The sequence below is a fragment of the Rhagoletis pomonella genome, unplaced genomic scaffold, assembly GCF_013731165.1.
Source record: "Rhagoletis pomonella isolate Grant_MI unplaced genomic scaffold, Rhpom_1.0 Rhpom_scaffold_00002, whole genome shotgun sequence".
Classification (NCBI taxonomy): domain Eukaryota; kingdom Metazoa; phylum Arthropoda; class Insecta; order Diptera; family Tephritidae; genus Rhagoletis; species Rhagoletis pomonella.
Window position 1 is genome coordinate 96404500 of NW_023458556.1, and position 20629 is coordinate 96425128.

A 20629-nucleotide genomic window follows, 5' to 3' on the forward strand; every position below is an offset into this window, starting at 1 on the left:
ATGTAGAATTTTGTTAGCTTTCATTTGCCATATTAAGATTGTTAAATTGGTTCGTAAGATATATGTACGTGATTAAGTGTAACCACTTTTTGTTTTAAGCGGAATAAAAGTAAATTGAAAATATCTTGAAAACTCTTCCATTAATTTGGTTATTGTTCTCCAGACGCCACTATCCAATTTGTATGTAGAATCGCCCGCTGATTCCAAAAATGGAGTTAATTTTTTATCTATGGATACGTTTTCGAGATATTTTCAATTTACCGTTATTCAGCTTAAAACAAAAGGTGGTTCCACTTAGTGACTTATATCTCATGAACTAATTTAATAAACTTTTTCAGTTTAGTAATACGACAAATGAAAGCTAACAAAATTTTCCATAAACCGTCTGTACATTTTTTTGTTTTAAGCTGAATAACAGTAAATTGAAAATATCTTGAAAACTTATCCATAGAATAAAATATAAAGTCGATTTTCGAAATCAGCGAGCAATTCTTTATAGGAATTGGATAGTGGCATCCATTGAACATTTTTGCTGTAAACCAGTGATATCAAATCGGTTCCGTCTTATATCTCCACCTAATATTACCGGCATGTGTTTTTCTACGCACGCACGCAAGTTTTTCACAATTGAGAAACCGAAAACAATTTGCGTGAGTGAATTCTCAGGACTGCATTTCTGTAAAATTTACCTAGTTTATTGAACAAATCCATAGTTGCGCTAAAATGTCAATCGAGCATAAACGTCAAATCGAGATATCACGCAAGACAAATCTTGGAATTTGAGTTAGCTTTTTACGCACGCCGTTCAATTTGGGTTAGTCCCATAAGTTGTATGTGCATGAGAAATTTTTCACAGTAAATTGCCGGCGCACAATGGTGCCGATTCATAGAGGGCGATGCTCAAAATTCAATTTTCGAAAGTTGATATATAAGTAAAAAATATATACCAGAAGGTCATAACGAAGTACCAAATCTCGTGTATAAACATTGGGTTCCTAGCTACTAACCAGGGACCGAAAATAATGATTATTTCAAAATTTTCAATGAAAAAAATCAAAAGGTTCAAAATATCGTAGAACAATTTCTAGTATATACATGTGCATGTTTTTTCATCCTTTGTATGAATCTCTTATGAGATCAAAAAGTTTGAGCGATATCTATACAAATTATAATTAAGAATTACATTTCGATTTTAAATTAATCGCTCAAAAAAAAATCATATATCGAGTTGTATTTTTTTTTATCAAAAACTCATTTTTCGAGCGTTATTTTTTTGCTCTGAAGTAATAATTATTTTGGGAGTTTTATATTTTTGATCAGAAATAATCATCATTTTTTGAGTTTTATTTCTTTCATCAAAAATAATGATTATTCTTTGAGTTTTATTATTTTGATCGAAAATAAAACTAATTTCTTGAGCGTTATTTTTTCTCTCAGAAAAATTAACTTTTGAGTTTTATTTTTTTTGCAGATCGAAAAACTCAAAACGCCTCACTTCACCTAAACTTAACTCACCACACCTCAACTCACCTCACATCAACTCATCTCAACTCGCCCTAACTCACCTCACCTCAACTCACCACACCTCAACTCACCCCACCTCAATTCAACTCAACTCACGTCATCTCAGTTCAGTAAAGCAAATCACAAATACATTTTATTTCTGAGCTGATCAGCGCGTATTTGCAAGCAGAGCACTGAAGAAAACCCAGTGGGATAGGAAATCATTACCTTTTTCTACCAAGAAAAGATTAATAACTACGGTTGAACGAAAAGATGCATCGCAATGTAAGCGAGCGGAAGATGTGTAGCTTTGAAGCGACAAACAAAACTAAAAGTTTGAAAACTAAGGCACTCCGCACATTAAGCTCCTAATCACAGTAGTGTAATCGTTTCGGCATACTAAAGTATAAAGCTTTTATGCCGAACCCATGTATTTCAAAGAAGCTCTGTAGATTACGATTCAAAATCATGTTTGCACCTAATCATAAAAGCTTCATGAATCGAAGCGCCCAACATTGTAAGGCGCTTTCTGTTTTGAAATCGTCATTTGTTTACTTTTTTGTGTTGGAAATAAAATTTATTTGTCAATTCATTAGAAAATAATTGGAAATGAACGATTTCGTGCTAAAATTCGTGCAAATTGTATTAAACCACAAGCGTTTATGCAATATTTCGGAGCGGAATAATTTGCGGAAGTGCGTGTTGCGAAAGAACTGCCTAAAAATTTGTTATGTGTAGAAAGTGTTTATTAGCTGGTGACTTATGCTGGGCGTGCAAGTGTACAGAAGTCGAGTCGTCATGCATTCGTTTCGGTATGATGAAACGATTACTCTACTTTGATTAGGCGCGTAATGTGCCGAGTGCCTAACTCAAGTATCATTTTTGTTCACGTTATCTCAACAGCTGCTGTAGCCGAATGGATGTGTGTTCGACTGCCGTGTTGATGGTCACGGGTTCAAAACCTGTGGCACGGACTTTATTTTTTATTTTTATTTTTTTATTCTATATATACTCGCATAGTAAAAATTAATACATATTCTGTTCTGCTGAGCTACTGGTAATCGATACATCTATGATATTTTTACACGTTGAACCTGTACAAATCCGATCCCTGAGTAGGGGTAAAAATTTAATTCCGCACCCACTTCTCTTTCTTTTGATATATGTTTCATGAAAATTAATGGGTATCAAGTACCTCAAAACTACCACAAAAATCATAAAAATGTGTATTCAATTTGTTTATGACAACTGCCGTTAAATTATCAACGGGGGTACTTTTGTCTGATTTGAAACATTTTATATAACATGTTTAGTTAGACTATAAGCAATAATTGAAACGAGTTTGATAGAAACTTTTGAAATTTATCTGTCAGTGTTGCCGTTGCCCTAGCCTTTGAAGTATCCATAATAAATCGACCACCATATCCAAATGTATCTACCGAAAAAGACGGGTATTTTACACAGATAATGGAATAGAAGCGGGGGATTTGTGTTTGTTCCATACTATGTGGAGTTACATATATGTAAGTGCAAATGCACAAAACAATTCATTCAGTGAAAGAAATGATCGTTAAGCGTAGATTTAGATTTAGATTTTAGCGTTTGTAGCAATTTATTTCAGAAAAATAAAACATTTATGGTGATTTCGTTTCTACCAAAAAATGTTGCCCTTGCACGGTGCAAAATGTGTTTGATGCTACACTCAACCCTTTGAAAAGGCATGTTTTTTCCTTATTGTCCTTGTCCAGCTCAGGCATTCCATCATATTATCGTTTGAAGCAACCATCTGATTTTCAGAACAACCATCTCCCCTGATAAAGCTTCAAAGCGCAGAAAAGGTGCCTTTTTTGCCTTACACAAGTGTGACATTTTAAGAAACGAACACAAAATGTTTTCACCCTTTGCCCTTAATTTAGAATCGAACACGAAAAGAGAAAGGGGCAATCAAAAGGCGACATTTTTTGGTACAAACGAAATCACCATTAGATTATTGTTTGGATTTTCGTCGATTTTAAATTTGCTATCCCAAAATAATTTATAAAACACCGCTCTGAGGTAAAATTGTCGAGTAACGGCAGCCGAACTAGAAACACAAAATTTATTATATCAATTGCGTTACGAAAATTAAACGAATTTTTCTAAAAGCATTGGAAACTGGCGGAATACATTTTTATTCATATGAATCGTTGAATTCATAATATTCCATTTAGATACACCATGGCAGCTCAGGGGCTAAATCGGCCAATAATAGATGTAGTTACGAGGTGGAATTCAACCTTCCAAATGCTTAAAGCCTTCTAAAATTCAGAGAGTTCTGCGCTGAGCACATTGAAGATAAATTCAATCTAAACATCGCTGAGTGGAGAGATGTGGACGAATTGGTTGCAACATTGGATCCAATCTATGAGGCAACTATAAAACTGCAATCCAGTCAATTATTTTTGGGGGATTTTTATATTCTATGGATGCAACTTAAACTGAAAGTTCAAGCAAATAACAGCGATAACAGTTGCATGTTTCGAACTTAACATAACTAACAATAAGTTGAGTGGGGTTTCGTCAAGACTTTCACGAACTTAGCTTCCGCGGAACCGTGGTATGAGTTCCATGAGAAGAGTTAAGTGTGGTGAGTTGAGGCGAGTTGCGTTAAGATGAGTTTAGGTAAGTTAAGGTGTGGTGAGTTGAGGTGAGGTGAGTTAAGGTGTGGTGTGGTGAGTTGAGTTTAGGTGAAGTGAGGCGTTTTGAGTTTTTAGATCTGCAAAAAAAATAAAACTCAAAACTTAATTTTTATTTCTGAGAGAAAAAATTACGCTCAAGAAATGAGTTTTATTTTCGATCAAAATAATAAAACTCAAAAAATAATCATTATTTTTGATTAAAGAAATAAAACTCAAAAAATGATCATTATTTCTGATCAAAACTATAAAACTCATAATATAATGATTATTATTGATCAAAAAGAAAATAACTAACAAAATAATTATTACTTCAGAGCAAAAAAATAACGCTCGAAAAATTAGTTTTATTTTTGATCAAAAAAATATAACTCAATAAATGATTGTATTTTCTGAGCAATACAATAAAACGCAAAATCTGATTATTATGATTGATTGCAAGTATTAAAATCTCAAAATAATGATTAAAAGTTAATTTTTTTGATAAAACTCATAATGATTACGGTCCCTGCTACTAACAGTTGCCGCGTACAACAGCTCAAAGTTAACTTTTCATACAGAAATTTTTTTTTCTGATATGGAGAGCGAGTTCATGTGTGCTATTAAAGGGTGTTTTATAATGTTTAAGGTTACTATTAGTTTAGAAAGAACTATGCTGTTGAAGAAGCAATATGTGTTGATTGTTTTACAATTTTTAATCATTACATAATTTCTTTAATTTGTATACTAATAGGCTCGCCTGATCTGAGTTTAAAGATGCGAATAAAACTAAGTTATACCATTTTTCTGGCCCAACGTTTCGCTAATACTTTTTAGCATCTTCAGGGGCAATTCGTTTATTGGATATCTGTCACAAACCAATGACATAACCATAAGCAAGAAAAATATATAAATAAAGACAATTAAACATTTTAAATATAGGTACAAACCAACTCACACTATTGTTTTGAATATTTAAACAAATTTTGAAATTAATAACAAAAATATTTAAATTTCTGTGACTAACACAACATTAAAAAGACAGAAAAAACATTACTAAACATGTATACGCTGAAAATCAACACCATCCATACATTATGGTAGCTTTGTCGATACTAAAGTGTTATTTTAGTAAACCTATATAAGCGGCCGCTATGTTGTCTGTATCTTCTTTTTAACCGACTTCCAAAAAAGGAGGAGGTTATTTTTTTTTTATTATTTTTTTTTTATGTATAACTTTGCACGACGTCAACCGATTTCAATAATTCTTTTTGCAACGGTAGTGTCACAGAGGTGGTCCCATACTAATTTGGTTTAAATCCGGTCATTGGATCATGAAATATATAGATATATATATATTTTTTTTTTTAAGTCGGTTTTTTTTTTTGGCTAAAAATTTAGTTGTTGTTTATCGTCTTTTCTCGTTTCTCCATAATCCTCAGGCTCTCTAGTGTATATCTGGTTGCTTCTCTCTTTTCCTGGTCAATAATTTTCGCGTTTGAAAAATCAGCGGAGTGTCCACTTGATATAATGTGTTGTGCTAGTGCTATGCTGGTCTTTTGTTTCCTTACGTCGGCTTCATGTTCGCCTAGTCGAACACCCAAAGCCCGTTTTGTTGTGCCAATATATACTTTTCCACATTCATCATTCTCCTTTCCTTTACAAGTAATCTCATATAACTATAACATTATTTTGTTGGTAGACACGTACAGGACACTTTGTTTATGTATATATTGTTGACAGAGTGCAGTTTGACTGTTGCGTTTGGTGATTTTGTTATGCTGTGATCAAAGTTTTCTGTTAGTCTCGGGATATATGTCACACTGTAGAAATTCTTTGTTGTATTTTTTTCTGCATTTGTTCTTATGTGTTTTTGGCTACAGTTTTTGGTTATTTGTTGGTTTATTAGCTCGCGTGTTAAATGGGTTGGGTAGTTGTTGCTGCTTAGGATATTCGTTATTTTTTTCTATATTAGCGTCATGGAATTTTTCGTAGCTTATTGTCAATATTTTGTGTATCAGGTTTTTTGCCGTGTTTATTTTGTATTTTGTTGGTTGCGATGAAATGTAGTTAATCAAGCGTCGAGAAGAAGTAGGTTTTGAGTACCAGTCAAGTTAAAGATTGTGTTTTTCTCTATGGATGCAGACGTCAAGATAAGGAATTTTAGAGTTTACTTCCATTTCAATCGTGAATTGTAATTTATTATGATATTTGTTAAGAGTATCTAGAATGATACATTATAGAATTTATTCAGCAAAAAATAAATAAATAGTAAAGAAATCTAAAATAAAGATGGTAAATTTAAATACTTAATATGATAGCAAAGGTGTGGGTGAATATTTAGATAAAGAAAATAATGCAGATCTGAATTAAGGTCAAGGAAGTGATAAATATAAAAATGAAAAGATAAAAAACACGGTAGCGACAAAGATAGAGATAAAAAAGAGAAAAAGATAAAATTGAAGAATAACGTGTTATGATTTATTTTGGAACGAATTTCGTCATCCCTTGTCAAGTTTGGTTTGCAGACAAACCGGTTTCGGCGTTGTGCCATCTTCAGTGTCATTTTTCGTTCTGTCTGTTGTCCTTAATTTATGTTCATTTATCTTAGGTAATGTGATTTTTGTCGATGATTAATTATTAGAAATGCCATGGTTTCCTTTTTTTTATTTTAGAAGCAGGTCGATATTAACATCCGTTATGTTGTCTCTGTATAGTTTTTGCCTGCAGGCAGGTAAAAGTCGGTGATTTTTGTCCTGGTGGTACTTTGTGGTGTATTCGGAGTGTCCATGCCTGTTGGTTCATTGCCATTTTTCCTTTTCTCGTAAATTAATATTTTTTAGTTTTTTGCTAACCACATGTTTAACAACAAATGTTCACCAACGCAAATAAGAAAGACAGCGAAACTACTGCATGTACAACATAAAGGCCAACGACTAAACGTACTAGAAAATATGGAAATATACAAACTAAAAACCTTCGACGGCAAAATAATAAACGAACAAACAAATACCGAAGCGGATGTTATATTCGAACCCTTAACCAAACTTGTCAAGGGATGACGGCAATTCGTTCCAAAATATATCATCTTACCACCCTGTCGGAACAATCAACCAACACCAACACACAATAACGTGTTGTGTTGTGTTGGTTGTTTTGTGTTGTGTTGTGTTGTGTTGTGTAGGGTAATGTTATGTTATGATGTTATGTTATGTTATGTTATGATGGTCTGTTAATGTTATGATGGTATGTTATGTTATGATGTTATGTTATGCTATGTTATGTTATGATCTGTTATGTTATGTTATGTATGTTATGATGTTGTGTTGTGGTGTGTTGTGTTATGTATGTTAAGTTATTTTAAGTTATGTTATGTTATATTCTGTTATGTTGTTCAATGCACTTCACCTCAATTAACTTAAATACTCAACTAAACTCAACTCGGCTCTGCTTAGCCCACTTCTACTCCCTTTAATTTAAAAGGTTGAATTCCAACCACTGGGCTAACACTAGTATTAGTAAACTTAAAAGATTTGCTCAAGTTTCTGACGCATTTTTGAGAAAAATATGGGCGCATTCGAAAACGTCAAAATACAAAGCATCAGTCTCTTTTATTTCTAAACCTCAGTAGATAGTAATGCCAAATGTGCGCAACCACGGTTAGATGCTAGTTTTCAACTACATAGTAGTACATAGCAAGTTACACTTTTTCTTCTAGTGCGATTTGGAAATAAAAGAGACCGATGCTTTGTATTTTGACGTTCTCGAATTCACCCTATGTTTTAATGTGACCTTATTAATTTTGACAGGCAGAGTCTTCCATTATTTTAGCAAAAATATTCCACCACGTGGAGATCTTTCAAGAAAAATTCAATATTTCAATATTGATAACTTTTATTTCAGACGGAACCCATTATTATTTATTCATTAAAAATAGGGATTTCTGTAAAATATTATTTAAAAAAAATATGAACAAAGCTTCACAAGGATGCCGTGACGTAACCCCAAGTGGCTTAACTCCAATTTTAAAACTTGGGATATGTCACTATATAAGGAGTGACATATTTCCAAGCGAAAAAGCGACAAAATTCCAAATCCCAGATGTTATTTTGCAAACAAAAAGAATTTGGAATATTCGAGAGTAATTGTACAATTTGTACATCAAAACACTGTTGTTGTTGTAGCGGCTACCAAGCCCCGCTTGGGTCGGTTCATCCGTCAACGTTGTCGTCCGTTTCAGCTAAGGGGAGGCCCAGGAAGTGTGCGACTTCAACAGGGTCTGCCCATAGGGACAGGGAAGTCAGCTGGGTGGGGTTCTCAGGGCATGCGAAGAGGTGCCGAGAGTCATGTGGCGATTCTCCACATGCCGGGCATTGGTTGGGCACATCCTCATTAATTCTGCTCAGGTAAGAGTTTAGCCTGCTGCAATAGCCAGAGCGAAGTTGGGCTATTGTGGTGCGGGTCTCCCGAGGCAGACAACGTTATGTCCCGTCCACGTCCGGTGGTTGTGTGCCTAGAACGGCATTCACAGGGCGGGAGTCTACATAACTCGAGACTGATTCCCTGTGAATCCTGTTCAGGGCCTTTCGGTAGGCTGACGGGTCCAGAGGTTGTTTAATGTTCGTCCGTCAGTTCGTAGAGATGCCTCCTGACGTGCCTTAGCGAGAGCTCTTCTGCAAGCAGCTGTTTGCTGGGATGACCACGTCTGTGGCTCCCCACAAGGAGCTGCTTGCAGAGCATTATGTTATGCTCCTTGACTGGGAGCATCTGGGCCTCGTCGTGTATGTGGTGTTGGGGCTTCATCAGGAGACATCCGGCCGCAGTTCGTAGTGCCGTGTTCTGGCAGGTCTGTAGCTTCATCCACTGCGTCTTGCTAGTACCAGGCTACCACACGGGCGCTGCATGGTTTAGAACCGGGCGACCAATGGCCTTGTATGTTGCCAACAACGTTTCTTTATCTTTGCCCCAAGTGCTGCCGGCCAGCGACTTCAGGTCATTGTTGCGGCTCTGTACTTTGCTGACAATTGCAGTTGTATGCTCTCCTTAGCAGACTGGTGAAGGTAACTCCGAGGATTATCGGGTTATTCCAGTTGTAGTCTGACCTCCTTCGTCCAGATGGTGAATAGGGTTGCCGAGGATTTCGCAGGAGATAGGGCAAGGCTCCTTGCAGTGAAGAAGCGAGAAAGTTCGGCGAGATAACAGTTTACTTTCGAGCACAAGTCATCAATTCCATTCCCAGACGCCATGATCGAACAGTCGTCAGCATAAGAGACAATATTGACACCCTCTGGTGGTTGAGGAAGCTTTGAGATGTAATAATTAAACAGTAGTGGGGACAGGATACCACCCTGTGGTACCCCCTTAATTATAATTTTACTTAGATTGCTGGTTTTGTCTCTGAAAATTACTGACGAGTGTCGACCACTCAGGCAATTCACCGACCACCGTTTGAGTCCCTGTGGGAGTGAGGAGTCCTCTATGTCTTCTAGTAGCGTTGAATGACTGACAGTGTCGAACGCCGTGGACAGGTCCAACGCTACTAGAGTAGTTATCTCACAGGGGCGGTTTCGGTTAAGGCCACGAGTTATCTGAGTGTTTATGGCGTTAAGTGCTGTTGTTGTGCTATGCACTTTACGGAACCCATGCTGATGCTTCGCTGGGGTCAGGTGGTTCGTGAAATACGGGAGTAGCAAGGCCCCTAGTGTCTTAGCTACCGGGTTGAGCAGTGGGACCACTCTCCCCATCTTCCAGATGTCTGGCATGACGAGGGTGGCCATAGACAAGTTGAGGACCTCCGTTAGGTACGCTACTCCTGCAGGACCCAAATTTTTCAGCATCAACATGCATATTCCATCGGGTCTAATGGCTACCCTTACCTCACCGCTGGTGAAAACAAAGACGCACTGGGTTTTGGCGTTTTGTGCAGCCTTATGGTCACTCGACGTTTGGCTTTATCCACCGGAGGATGCAGAACGAACTGCCGGCTAAAATAGCTCGCGCATCGCTCCGGGTCCGACGAAGCGTGGTCACAAAATTCTATTTCGACTCTGTCGTCACGCTTCTTTGGTTTGGACAACGACCAACCCAAGCTTGCTCACATCAGACGCGAAGTTGCAGGTATTCAAATCCTCTTTCCATTTCTTCCGCTTATGTACGTTCGCAAGTTGCCGAATCTCCGAGTTGAGATCCCTGATACGGGGATTTCCGGGATCGGCCTGACGAAGGTTGTCACGCTCATCGGCTAGAACAGCCGCTTCAGCAGGAAAGTTCGGACGTGGATCCTTAATACATTCATCTCGGATGAAGCGAGCTGCAGCAGCAGTGACAACCCTGCGGAATTTACGTTCACCTAGGTGAACGTCGGTTGGTATGGGTAGTGCAGTGAAGGCGCTTTCAGTAACATCCGCGAAGCCTTTCCAGTCAGCTTTGGAAAAGTTGACGTAGGTCCGGTGATCAGCGGAAGCAAAGTCGGCAGGTTTATCAATCGAGATGACTATCAGATGGTCTGATGCCAGGGTCAGCATAGGTCGCCATCATACGCTGCTTATCAGACCAGCGCTGACAATTGTTAGATCTGGCGAGCTGCAGCAGTTACCCATAATCCTGGTGGGTGCGTCGTCGTTCATTGTGCAGAATGTCGAATCGTCTATCTGCTCACCCAGATATATTCCTCTATGATCATTTGACAGGCTTGAGTGCCAAAGATCGTGGTGCGCGTTAAAGTCGCCAACTACCATACGGTTTTCATTCCCACGACAGCCAGTACTCCGTACCGGAATGACCCGGGTTTTACCCGACCAAGCAGTGGCGTAGCCAGGGGGGGGGATTTGGGGGGATAGATCCCCCCCTTACGTCAGTGAAATGAAACCTTTTATTTTTGAATTAATAACAATACTATTTTACCCTTCCGATTTATAATTTTCTTATTTCAGACTGATGACAAATTATCTTTTAATGAATATATAAAATTATCGTTTGATAGATTATATATTTGAATATTTGCGAAATACACTAGGCCATTTTGCTTAGTTTCCCACAGTGTTAGGAAATAATCTATAATCTATACAAAAACTGTACTTTTCGACTGTAAATTGTATCGACTTTTTAATTTGCTCATATGCATGCATGCATACATAGATTCCCTTCAAGACCAATGATTTGATGGTATTCACGGGAAAGTTTATGTAGGTACATTTACATATTTTACACTTTTAACATAAATGTCAAGGCAGATATTTTAAGATACACTTAACAAACAAATTTTTTTAAGTTATTATGAATGGATAAAAGACCCATCTTCTTTGAATTCAGTGCTAAAACTTGAAATTTCAAGTGCTTATCAAAACTTTATACATGTTAACTAGATTGGCCATTTATCTTAAAATTATATAATTTTAATTATTTGTTTATAAAAATGCAGTTTACACTTTAACAAAACCCGTATAAATCCAAGGTTTAATCTTTGCGCAACATTAGCAAAATCAACAAACTTTCGTAAATCTTTTTAATTAGATTTCCTAGAAATACATATTTTGAGTATGCAGTTTTGTAGCCCGATCAATTCAAATAAAGCGCAAGTTTAAAATACATAGCTGCGACTTATCATTGATTTTTAATATTTTTTTTTTATGAAGGCGTTGCTCATTCTCTTCATTAAAAAAAAATCGTCGAACATACTTAGATAATATGGAAGAAAATTAACGACATCGTCAAAAATATGCCATACATCAACTGTAAATCACAGCTACTTTAAATTTGCACGTTATTAGACTAAAATTGAATGAGCTAAAAAACTGCAAAATATTAAGAGATAAAATTGAAATAGAAAGTGCGAAAGTTTGCCAATTTTTTTTTAATATTGTTCAAAGATTAAACTTACTTTCATTTAGTGTTTGTTAAGGAATAAACTATATTTTTATAAACAAATAATTCAAATTAAAATATAATAAAATAAATAGTCAAATCTAGTCAATATGTGAGTGTCGTAAAGTTATGATATTTAAGAACATTTCTTTCTTAATTAACGATGACACTGTTTCTATATGAAGCTGATTTCAACATTTTTAATTAACAGTTTTAATTAACTTTAGTATCGAAAATATTCTTTCAAAACTTGCCTAGGAATGTGATATAATGGTTCGTTCAAAACCTTTTTTCAAAACTTATAAAGGCAAAAACGAGAAGGCGAAGACAAAAAGAGAATAAAAAAATTTCCCGCAGTGAATTTTCAGATTTTTAAAACGGTATAGTAATTTAATTTTTAAATTTAAATAAAGCATGAAGACCCCATGGAATAAACGAGTAGAAAAAAATATATAACGGTAAAACCGGCATAAATATGTGAAAGAATGCACTCAGGCGACGCCTCTAGCCATTGTGTGTCACAAATTTAAGTTTTCGGGACATTTTTTTTCATCCCCCCCAAAGCCAAATCCTGGCTACGCCACTGCGACCAAGGGCTGTTGTTTCGGCGATCTAACCCCGTTTAGGTCGGCGAAGTATCTCAGAAGTTGTTCGGCCATAGGGCTACATCTGCTACGTATTCTTATACTCAGGGCTGGCATCGAGTCAAACCCAGGGTCAGAAACCTACACCTGCTGTGTATGCCAAAGACGACTACACCAGACCTCCACCTCAGTCAAGTGCAATGCTTGCGAGGGGTAGAGTCACCTCAGAGTTTGCTCAGGATTACGGACACATCGGCAGTGGACCACGTCGTTTGTGGCCCCCTGCTGCTCAAATAGAGCAGCCTCCACGGCTAACCCCAGTCCACCTGAGCAGCTCCAAACAAACACCACAGCACCACAACATAACAACACAATAGATCCCACCACAACAACGACAGACCACAGAACATACAAAACCGCACCACCACCCACACGTCGGCGCCAACAACTCCTGGTTCCTCCTACAATCTGCACGGTATGTCAGACCAGGATATTCCGTAATGTGACATCAGTCAAGTGCAACACCTGCCTTGGCTAGTTCCACTTTAGGGCATGTTCAGGTCTGCGCACCACGCGAGATTGGACGAGGAAGTTCGAGGGCCCGTGTTGCGCTGCTCGGTCGCATACCCCAACTGCGACGCCACCCACTACCACCACAGGGCGGCAACCTCCACAGCAGTGCACACAGCCAATGGTGGCAAGGCCATACACATCCCTCACACCCCGCATAACTACACGTCTCCCGAACCACATGAAGCTCCTTCAGTTCAACTGCAACGGACTTCAGAGCAAGATCGAGGAGGTAACCGTCTTCATGGGAAGGCATGGTATATTGATAGCTGCAGTCCAAGAGACGAAGTTGCACAGCAATTCAACATTGTTGAATTGTGCCGGGTACAACGTGCACCGTCGAGATCGCGAGCGAGATAATGGTGGTGGCTTAGTGTTTATCACTCATCACACCGTGCAGTATCGTCTTATTGCAGCAGACATCGAACGCAGGGATACCACCCTAGAATATCAGGGCATTGCTATCCGGTCAGGCAATGTTGAGCTCGAAATATTTAATGTGTACATACCCCCTGTCACTTGCTGCCCCGCAGGATATCACCCTGATATAGGTGCGCTCCTCAGAGGTGAAAACCGTATGGTAGTAGGTGACTTTAACGCGCATCACGATCTTTGGCACTCAAGCCTGTCAAACGATCGTAGGGGAACAGATTTGGCTGAGCAGATAGACGATTCGACATTCTGCACAATGAACGACGACGCACCCACCAGAATTATGGGCAGCTGCTGCAGCTCGCCAGAAATAACTAGTAAGCGCTGGTCTGATAAACAGCGTATCATGGCGACCTATGCTGACTTTAGCATCAGACCATCTGCCCATAGTCATCCCGATCGATAAACCAACCGACTTTGCTTCCGCGGAACACCGGACCTATATCAACTTTTCTAAAGCTGATTGGAAAGGCTTCGCGGAATTTACTGAAAACACCTTCGCTGCGCTCCCCACACCAACCGATGTCCACCTTGGTGAACGTAAGTTCCGCAGGGCTGTCACCGCTGCTGCAGCTCGCTTCGTACCGGTAGGATGCATAACGGACCCACGTCCAAATTTCCCTGCTGAAGCGGCTGTTCTAGCCGATGAGCGTGACAGCCTTCGTCAGGCCGATCCCGGAGATCCCCGTATCAGGGATCTCAACGCGGAGATACGGCAACTAGTGAACGTATATAAGCGGAAGATGTGGTGTGAGTAAGCTTTGGTCAACCGTGAGGTCACTGTCCAGTCCGACAAACCATGCTCCGTCGGACCCGGAGCGATGCGCGAGCTATTTTAGCCGGCAGTTCATACTGCATCCTCCGGTGGACAAAGCCAAGCGTCGAGTGACCAGAAGGCTGCACAAACTGCCAACAACTTATGCCCCCCTTGCTTTCACTTGCGGTGAAGTTCAGGTGGCCATCGGGAAGGCGAAAGCCTCCAAAGCCATGGGTCCCGACGGAATATGCATGTAAAGCTGAAAAGTTTGGGTCCTGCGGGAGTAGTTTACCTGACGGAGGTCCTCAATTTGTCAATGGCCACTCTCATCATCCCACACATCTGGAAGGTGGGCAGAGTGGTCTCACTGCTCAAACCGGGGAAACTAGCCAACAAAGGAGATTCGTGTCCACTGATAACACTCCTTTCCCCGGTAGAGAATACACTAGAGGCCTTGCTGCTCCCGTATTTCACGAAGCACCGCACCTCTGCGAAGCATCAGCATGGTTTCCGTAAAGTGCACAGTACAACAACAGCACTTAACGCCATAAACACTCAGATAACTCGTGGCTTTAACCGTAACCGTCCCTGTGAGAGAACTATTCTAGTAGCATTGGACCTACCAAAGGCGTTTGACACTGTCAGCCATTCCACGCTACTAGAAGATATAGAGGCTTCCTCTCTCCCACAGAGGCTCAAACGGTGGTTGGCAAATTATCTGAGTGGTCGACACTCGTAGGTATTGTTTAGAGACATATCGAGCAAACTCAGAAAAATAAAACAGGGGGTTCCACAGGGTGGTGTCCTTTCCCCGCTACTGTTTAACTTTTATATTTCAAAGCTCCCTCAACCACCAGAGGGAGTCTCGATTGTCTCTTACGCCGACGTTTGCTCGATCATGGCTACTGGGAATGGAAAGTGCCTAGCCCTCTCCCCTACGAAATCCTCTGCGACCTTGTTCACCACCTGGACGAAGGAGGTCAGGCTACCGCTAGGAATTCACGTCTATGATACACCAATTCCGACGGTGAATAACCCCAAATTACTCGGAGTAACATTCGACAGTCTGCTCTCCTTCTCTGCGCACGCAGCCGCTATTGACAACAAAGTACAGAGCCGCAACAAGGTCCTCAAGTCGCTAGCCGGCAGTACTTGTGGCAAAGACAAAGAAACGTTGCTGGCAACATACAAGGCAATAGGCCGGCCGGTTGTAAATTACGCAGCACCAGTGTGGTCGCCGGGGACTAGTAGGACGCAGTTGATGAAGCTACAGACGACACAAAACACTTCACTTAGGACAGCGACTGGATGCCTTCTGATGTCGCCAGAACACCACCTGCACGACGAGATGAAAATGCTCCCAGTCAAGGAGCATAACACAATGCTCTGCAAGCAGTTTCTGGTTGGGAGCCACAGACGTGGTCACCTAAATAGACAACTGCTTGCAGAAGAGCCTTCGCCTAGGCACGTCAGGAGGCATCTCTACGAACTGACGGACGAAGTCCAGACGTTCGTGAAGCAACCTCTGGACCCGTCAGCATATCGACAGGCCCTGAACGGCATTCACAGGGAGTCAGTCTCGAGTTATGTCGACTCCAGACCTGTGAATGCCGTTATAGGCACACAACCATCGGACATTGACGAGACGGAGCTTCATCTGCCTCGGGAGACAAGAACCGCAATAGCCCAACTTCGCTCTGGCTGCTGCAGCAGATTAAACTCATACCTGAGAAGACTAAACTCAGATGTGCCAAATGAGTGTCCGGATTGCGGAGAGACCCATCACGACTCGAAACATCTCTTCGTATGCCCGGAAAACCCGACAACCCTAACACCCTTGTCTCTGTGGACCGACCCAATTGAGGCTGCACGCTTCTTAGGGCTGCACGACAACGTCTGAGATATTAACCGATCTGGGCGGGGTTGTTGTAGCCGCTACAACAACAACAACCATACGGGTTTCACCTCTGAGTAACGCACCTAATTCAGGGTGATATCCTGCCGGGCAGCTGGTGACAGGGGGTATGTATAGGTTAAATATTTCGAGCCCAACATCGCCTGACCAGATAGCAATACCTTGACATTCTAGGTTGGTATCCCTGCGGTCGATGTCTGCTTCAATAATACGATACTGCACGGTGTGGTGCGTGATGAACGCTAAACCTCCACCATTGTCTCGCTCGCGATCTCGACGTTGCAAGGTTGAATTGTCGTGCAACTTCGTCTCTTGGTCCGCAGCTATTAATATTCCATGCCTTCCCATAAAGACAGTTACCTCCTCGATCTTGCTCTGGATTCCGTTACAGTTAAATTGTAGCACATTTGTGTGCGGAGACCAATTACACTGTGGAACAAATTCAGGTTAGCAAAAGTTAGGTCGATTCTGAGAGTGAGGGGTGAAAATAGAGGCTAAATTAGAAGACCCGTATCGCGGCGTTTGTTTATGTTAGTTCGAATTTTTTTTTAATCGACCTTCGAACTTTGCAGTCAAATGCCGATTTTCAGCATATTGTTTATATGGTTTTTTGGCTATAACTCGTCGACTAATTGATATTTTTCAATCTGTTAAAGCCAAATTATTGCTACAGACCTGTGCCAGAATTAAAATTTAAAAAAAAAATTGATTTAGAAAATTTTTGTAGTGCTTATGAAGCAAAATGTCGGAAATTTTTTTTTCATGCTTTTTGAACATATTTTCCACAAAACTAAGTCTTTTTTGCTTTCTGCTTGATCTATAATATGCTTCTCAGTTTCTTCAATAAATTTCATTTGAAAAGAAAACAATCATAATACAAAACTGGCGTTTTCCAGCTTAATATTAATTTACTTCTCATTTCTTATGTACCAAATTTTTCAGTGTTGGTTTGGAAGAAACATTGAAAAAGAAATTATAAAAATATGGAAAAAAATATAATTTTGAAATGTTAGTTATGAAAAGTTTTAAGTAAAAAAATTAAATTAATTAAAATTGCATGGCTCGCATTGAAAGCAGTCATTAAAGGACTTTTGGGTAAAGAACGCAAAGACAACTACAGGCAATCTGTTGCAAACATGTTGGCAGCTTTCGATGAAATTCGATGAATTATCGGTTGACGTGGTCCAAAGTTATGCGGTAACATACATAAAAAAAAAAAAAAAAAAAAATATTGCGACGAACTGATAACCTCCTCTTTTTTTGGAAGTCGGTTAAAAACGTAAAATAATATGCTAACTGCAAGCAAAGCAGCAGAAATATAGTTTACTGCTATTGCCATGATAAATACTGACAATATTCCAAGAGTTATACCAAATTCAAGCGCACTTTCTGCAAGAATTCTTCCTGAGGGTATAGTTCGGCCCTAGAATCGAGCAACGTTTGATGGATTTAGACGACCTAAATGGGGTTAGATCGCCGAAACAACAGCACTTGGTCGGGTAAAACCCGAGTCATTCTGGTACGTAGAACCGGTTGTCGTGGGAATGATCAAAACACTGTCATTGAAGCTGGCTTTGCCTACAGTATTTTCTTGTCTAATGGGCCTTATAAACAAAAAATAAGCAATTGCTTTTTCTTAAAATGTCAGACCTTTTCCATAAATTTATTTAAATAAATCGAGTAAGAGGTCTGAAATTTCAAGAAAAAGCAATTGCTTAGTTTTTATTCATTAGGCCCAATATTACAACATATGTATAACTGAGAATCATTACTTACTTGACGCCACGTCGTTTGTTGCGGTTCCAGGATGTGGATATAAGCAATTGTTTATTATGTACCCTTACTGAGTAGAATTCTCCTTTCTGTGTTCACGGAAAAGAGAGACGGAATTATTTTTGCGCAAAACTACTTTCTGCGTAGACGGCCTTTGGCCGCGCTTAGGGATAATAACCCTTACTAAGTAGAATTCTCCTTTTTGTGTTGCCGAAAACAGGGGCGGAATTATTTTTGCGCAGAACTTCTTTCTGCGTAGGCGGCCTTCGGATGCTCTTAGGGATTATAACCCTTACTAAGTAGAATTCTCCTTTCTGTGTTGCCTGAAAAGATGGCGGAATTATTTTTGCGCAGAACTTCTTTCTGCGTAGGCGGCCTTCGGCTGCGCTTAGGGATTATAACCCTTACTAAGTACAATTCTCGTCTCTGTGTTGCCCGAAAAGAGGGACGAAAATATTTTTGCGCAGAAATTCTTTCTGCGTATGCGGCCTTCGGATGCGCTTAGGTATTATAACCCTTACTAAGTAGAATTCTCCTGTCCGTGTTGCCGCAAATGACCGGCGGAAGATAATAACCCTTTCTAAATCGTATTATCCTTTGTGTGTTGCCGGAGAAGAGGGGCGGACATATTTTTGCGCAGAACTTCTTTCTGCGTAGGCGCCCTTCGGATGCGCTTAGGGATTATAACCCCTTTTAAGTAGAATTCTCTCTTCTGTGTTGCCAGAAAAGAGGGCCGGAATTATTTTTGCGCAGAACTTCTTCCTGCGTAGGCGGCCTTCCGCTGCGCTTAGGGATTATAACCCTTACTAAGTAGAATTCTATTTTCTGTGTTGCCGGAAAAGAGAGGCCGAATTATTTTTGCGCAGAACTTCATTCTGCGTCGGCCGCCTTCGGATGCGCTTAAGTGTTATAACCCTTACTAAGTAGAATTCTCCTTTCTGTGTTGCCAGAAAAGTTGGCCGGAATTATTTTTGCGCAGAACTTCTTCCTGCGTAGGCAGCCTTCGGCTGCGCTTATGGATTATAACCCTTACTAAATAGAAGTGTCCTTTCTGTGTGGCCGGAAATGAGGGGCGGACTTATTTTTGCGCAGAACTTCTTTCTGCGAAGGCGGCCTTTGGCAGCGCTTAGGGATAATAACCCTTACTAAGTAGAATTCTCTTTTTTGTGTTGCCGAAAACAGGGGCGGAATTATTTTTGCGCAGAACTTCTTTCTGCGTAGGTGGCCTTCGGATGCGCTGAGGGATTATAACCCTTACTAAGTAGAATTCTCCTTCCTGTGTTTCCGGAAACGAGCGGGGGAACTATTTTTGCGCAGAACTTCTGTCTGCCTAGGGGGCCTTCGGCCGCGCTTTAGGATTATAACCCTTACTAAGTAGAATTATTCTATCTGTGTTGTCGAAAAAGAGCGGCGAAAGTATTTTTGTGCAGAACTTCTTTCTGTGTAGGCGGCCTTCGGCGGCGCTTAGGCATTATAAAAGCTGGGTTATGCAAGACTTAGACTTGAATTGACTTACCTAGAAACTTACAGGCGATTACTCAGCGGGTCTCTTATTACCTTTTTTCATTGTTTTTGGAGCGCGTGCGAGATGAGGTCCAACCAAATGGTTACGAACCCACTCGCACTTCCACCGAAAGCACTTGGCTTAGGGTGGTGGATGCTTAAAAAGGATGCTGAAGGGAAAACAATCTGAGCAAGCCTACCGACAACAATAAACGATACCCATCGGCGGTCGGTGGGCGTTCCAACCGCAGGGGTGCTCCTTGGGAATATGGTTTCGAAATCCGGTGCCGCCACCACGCCTCGACCGGCGCCTATTCTCTAAAATGTTCGCGCTACTGCAAACCAGGAATCTCGCCTGGCACTTAGTAAATTTTTATACTAAATACACTTCACACTATAAAAAAGCACTCGGGCTCGCAATAAGGATGTTGCCTGACTCACTGTTTCGCTTGGTTCTGCCCTGGCTCGCAGGTGCGAGCCACGCCGCAACCTACGCATCGGTTAGCGTTGCCAGATTCTTTATGCGCGAAATCAGTACGTTAGACTTTTTAATGCTAAAAAAATCAGTACTTTTCAGTACATTTTTATTCAAAGCAAAATTATGAATGTAAGTAACAGAAAATACTTTAAAACGCCAGAGTTCTTGTTTTTAACAATATTTTGGTATATAAATAAAATATATTTACTTCATAAAAATAAAAGTGTTATTCATTTTAACATGAGTGTACACATCATTATATATATATTTGTGAAATTTTTAAATAGCAATAATGAGATCATTCCCAATTTCAGTGTTTAAATATACAAATTCTATACATTTAATTTTAGAACTACTTTTAAGTTGAAGTTCATTTTCAAAAATTTTAATTAGAAGCCGGTTACTCTCTTTGCGCCAGGAAACAAACTTTATTCTTAAGATCCTCTCAGTTGCTACGTTTGAGTGTGGTATAGAAAAAAAATAAATAAAAATAAAATATTTTTTCTTACTGTGAAAAAGTACCACTTTTTAACACTTTATCTATATTTCCTCATGTCTTAAGTAATTTTTCAACTACGCAAAAACTGTGGAAGACTA

General features: G+C 39.8%; 1 protein-coding gene across 1 annotated transcript in view; it reads left to right on the forward strand.

Moving 5' to 3' along the window:
* The first annotated feature begins 1560 nt into the window (after positions 1 to 1560).
* LOC118734220 (ceramide synthase 5-like) overlaps positions 1561 to 20629 on the forward strand; it is a 129568-nt gene continuing 110499 nt past the window's right edge. The window contains exon 1 of the mRNA XM_036463942.1: positions 1561 to 1788. Within this exon, the coding sequence (XP_036319835.1) occupies positions 1777 to 1788 (12 nt within the window). The 5' untranslated portion in view covers positions 1561 to 1776. The remainder of the gene's footprint in view (positions 1789 to 20629) is intronic.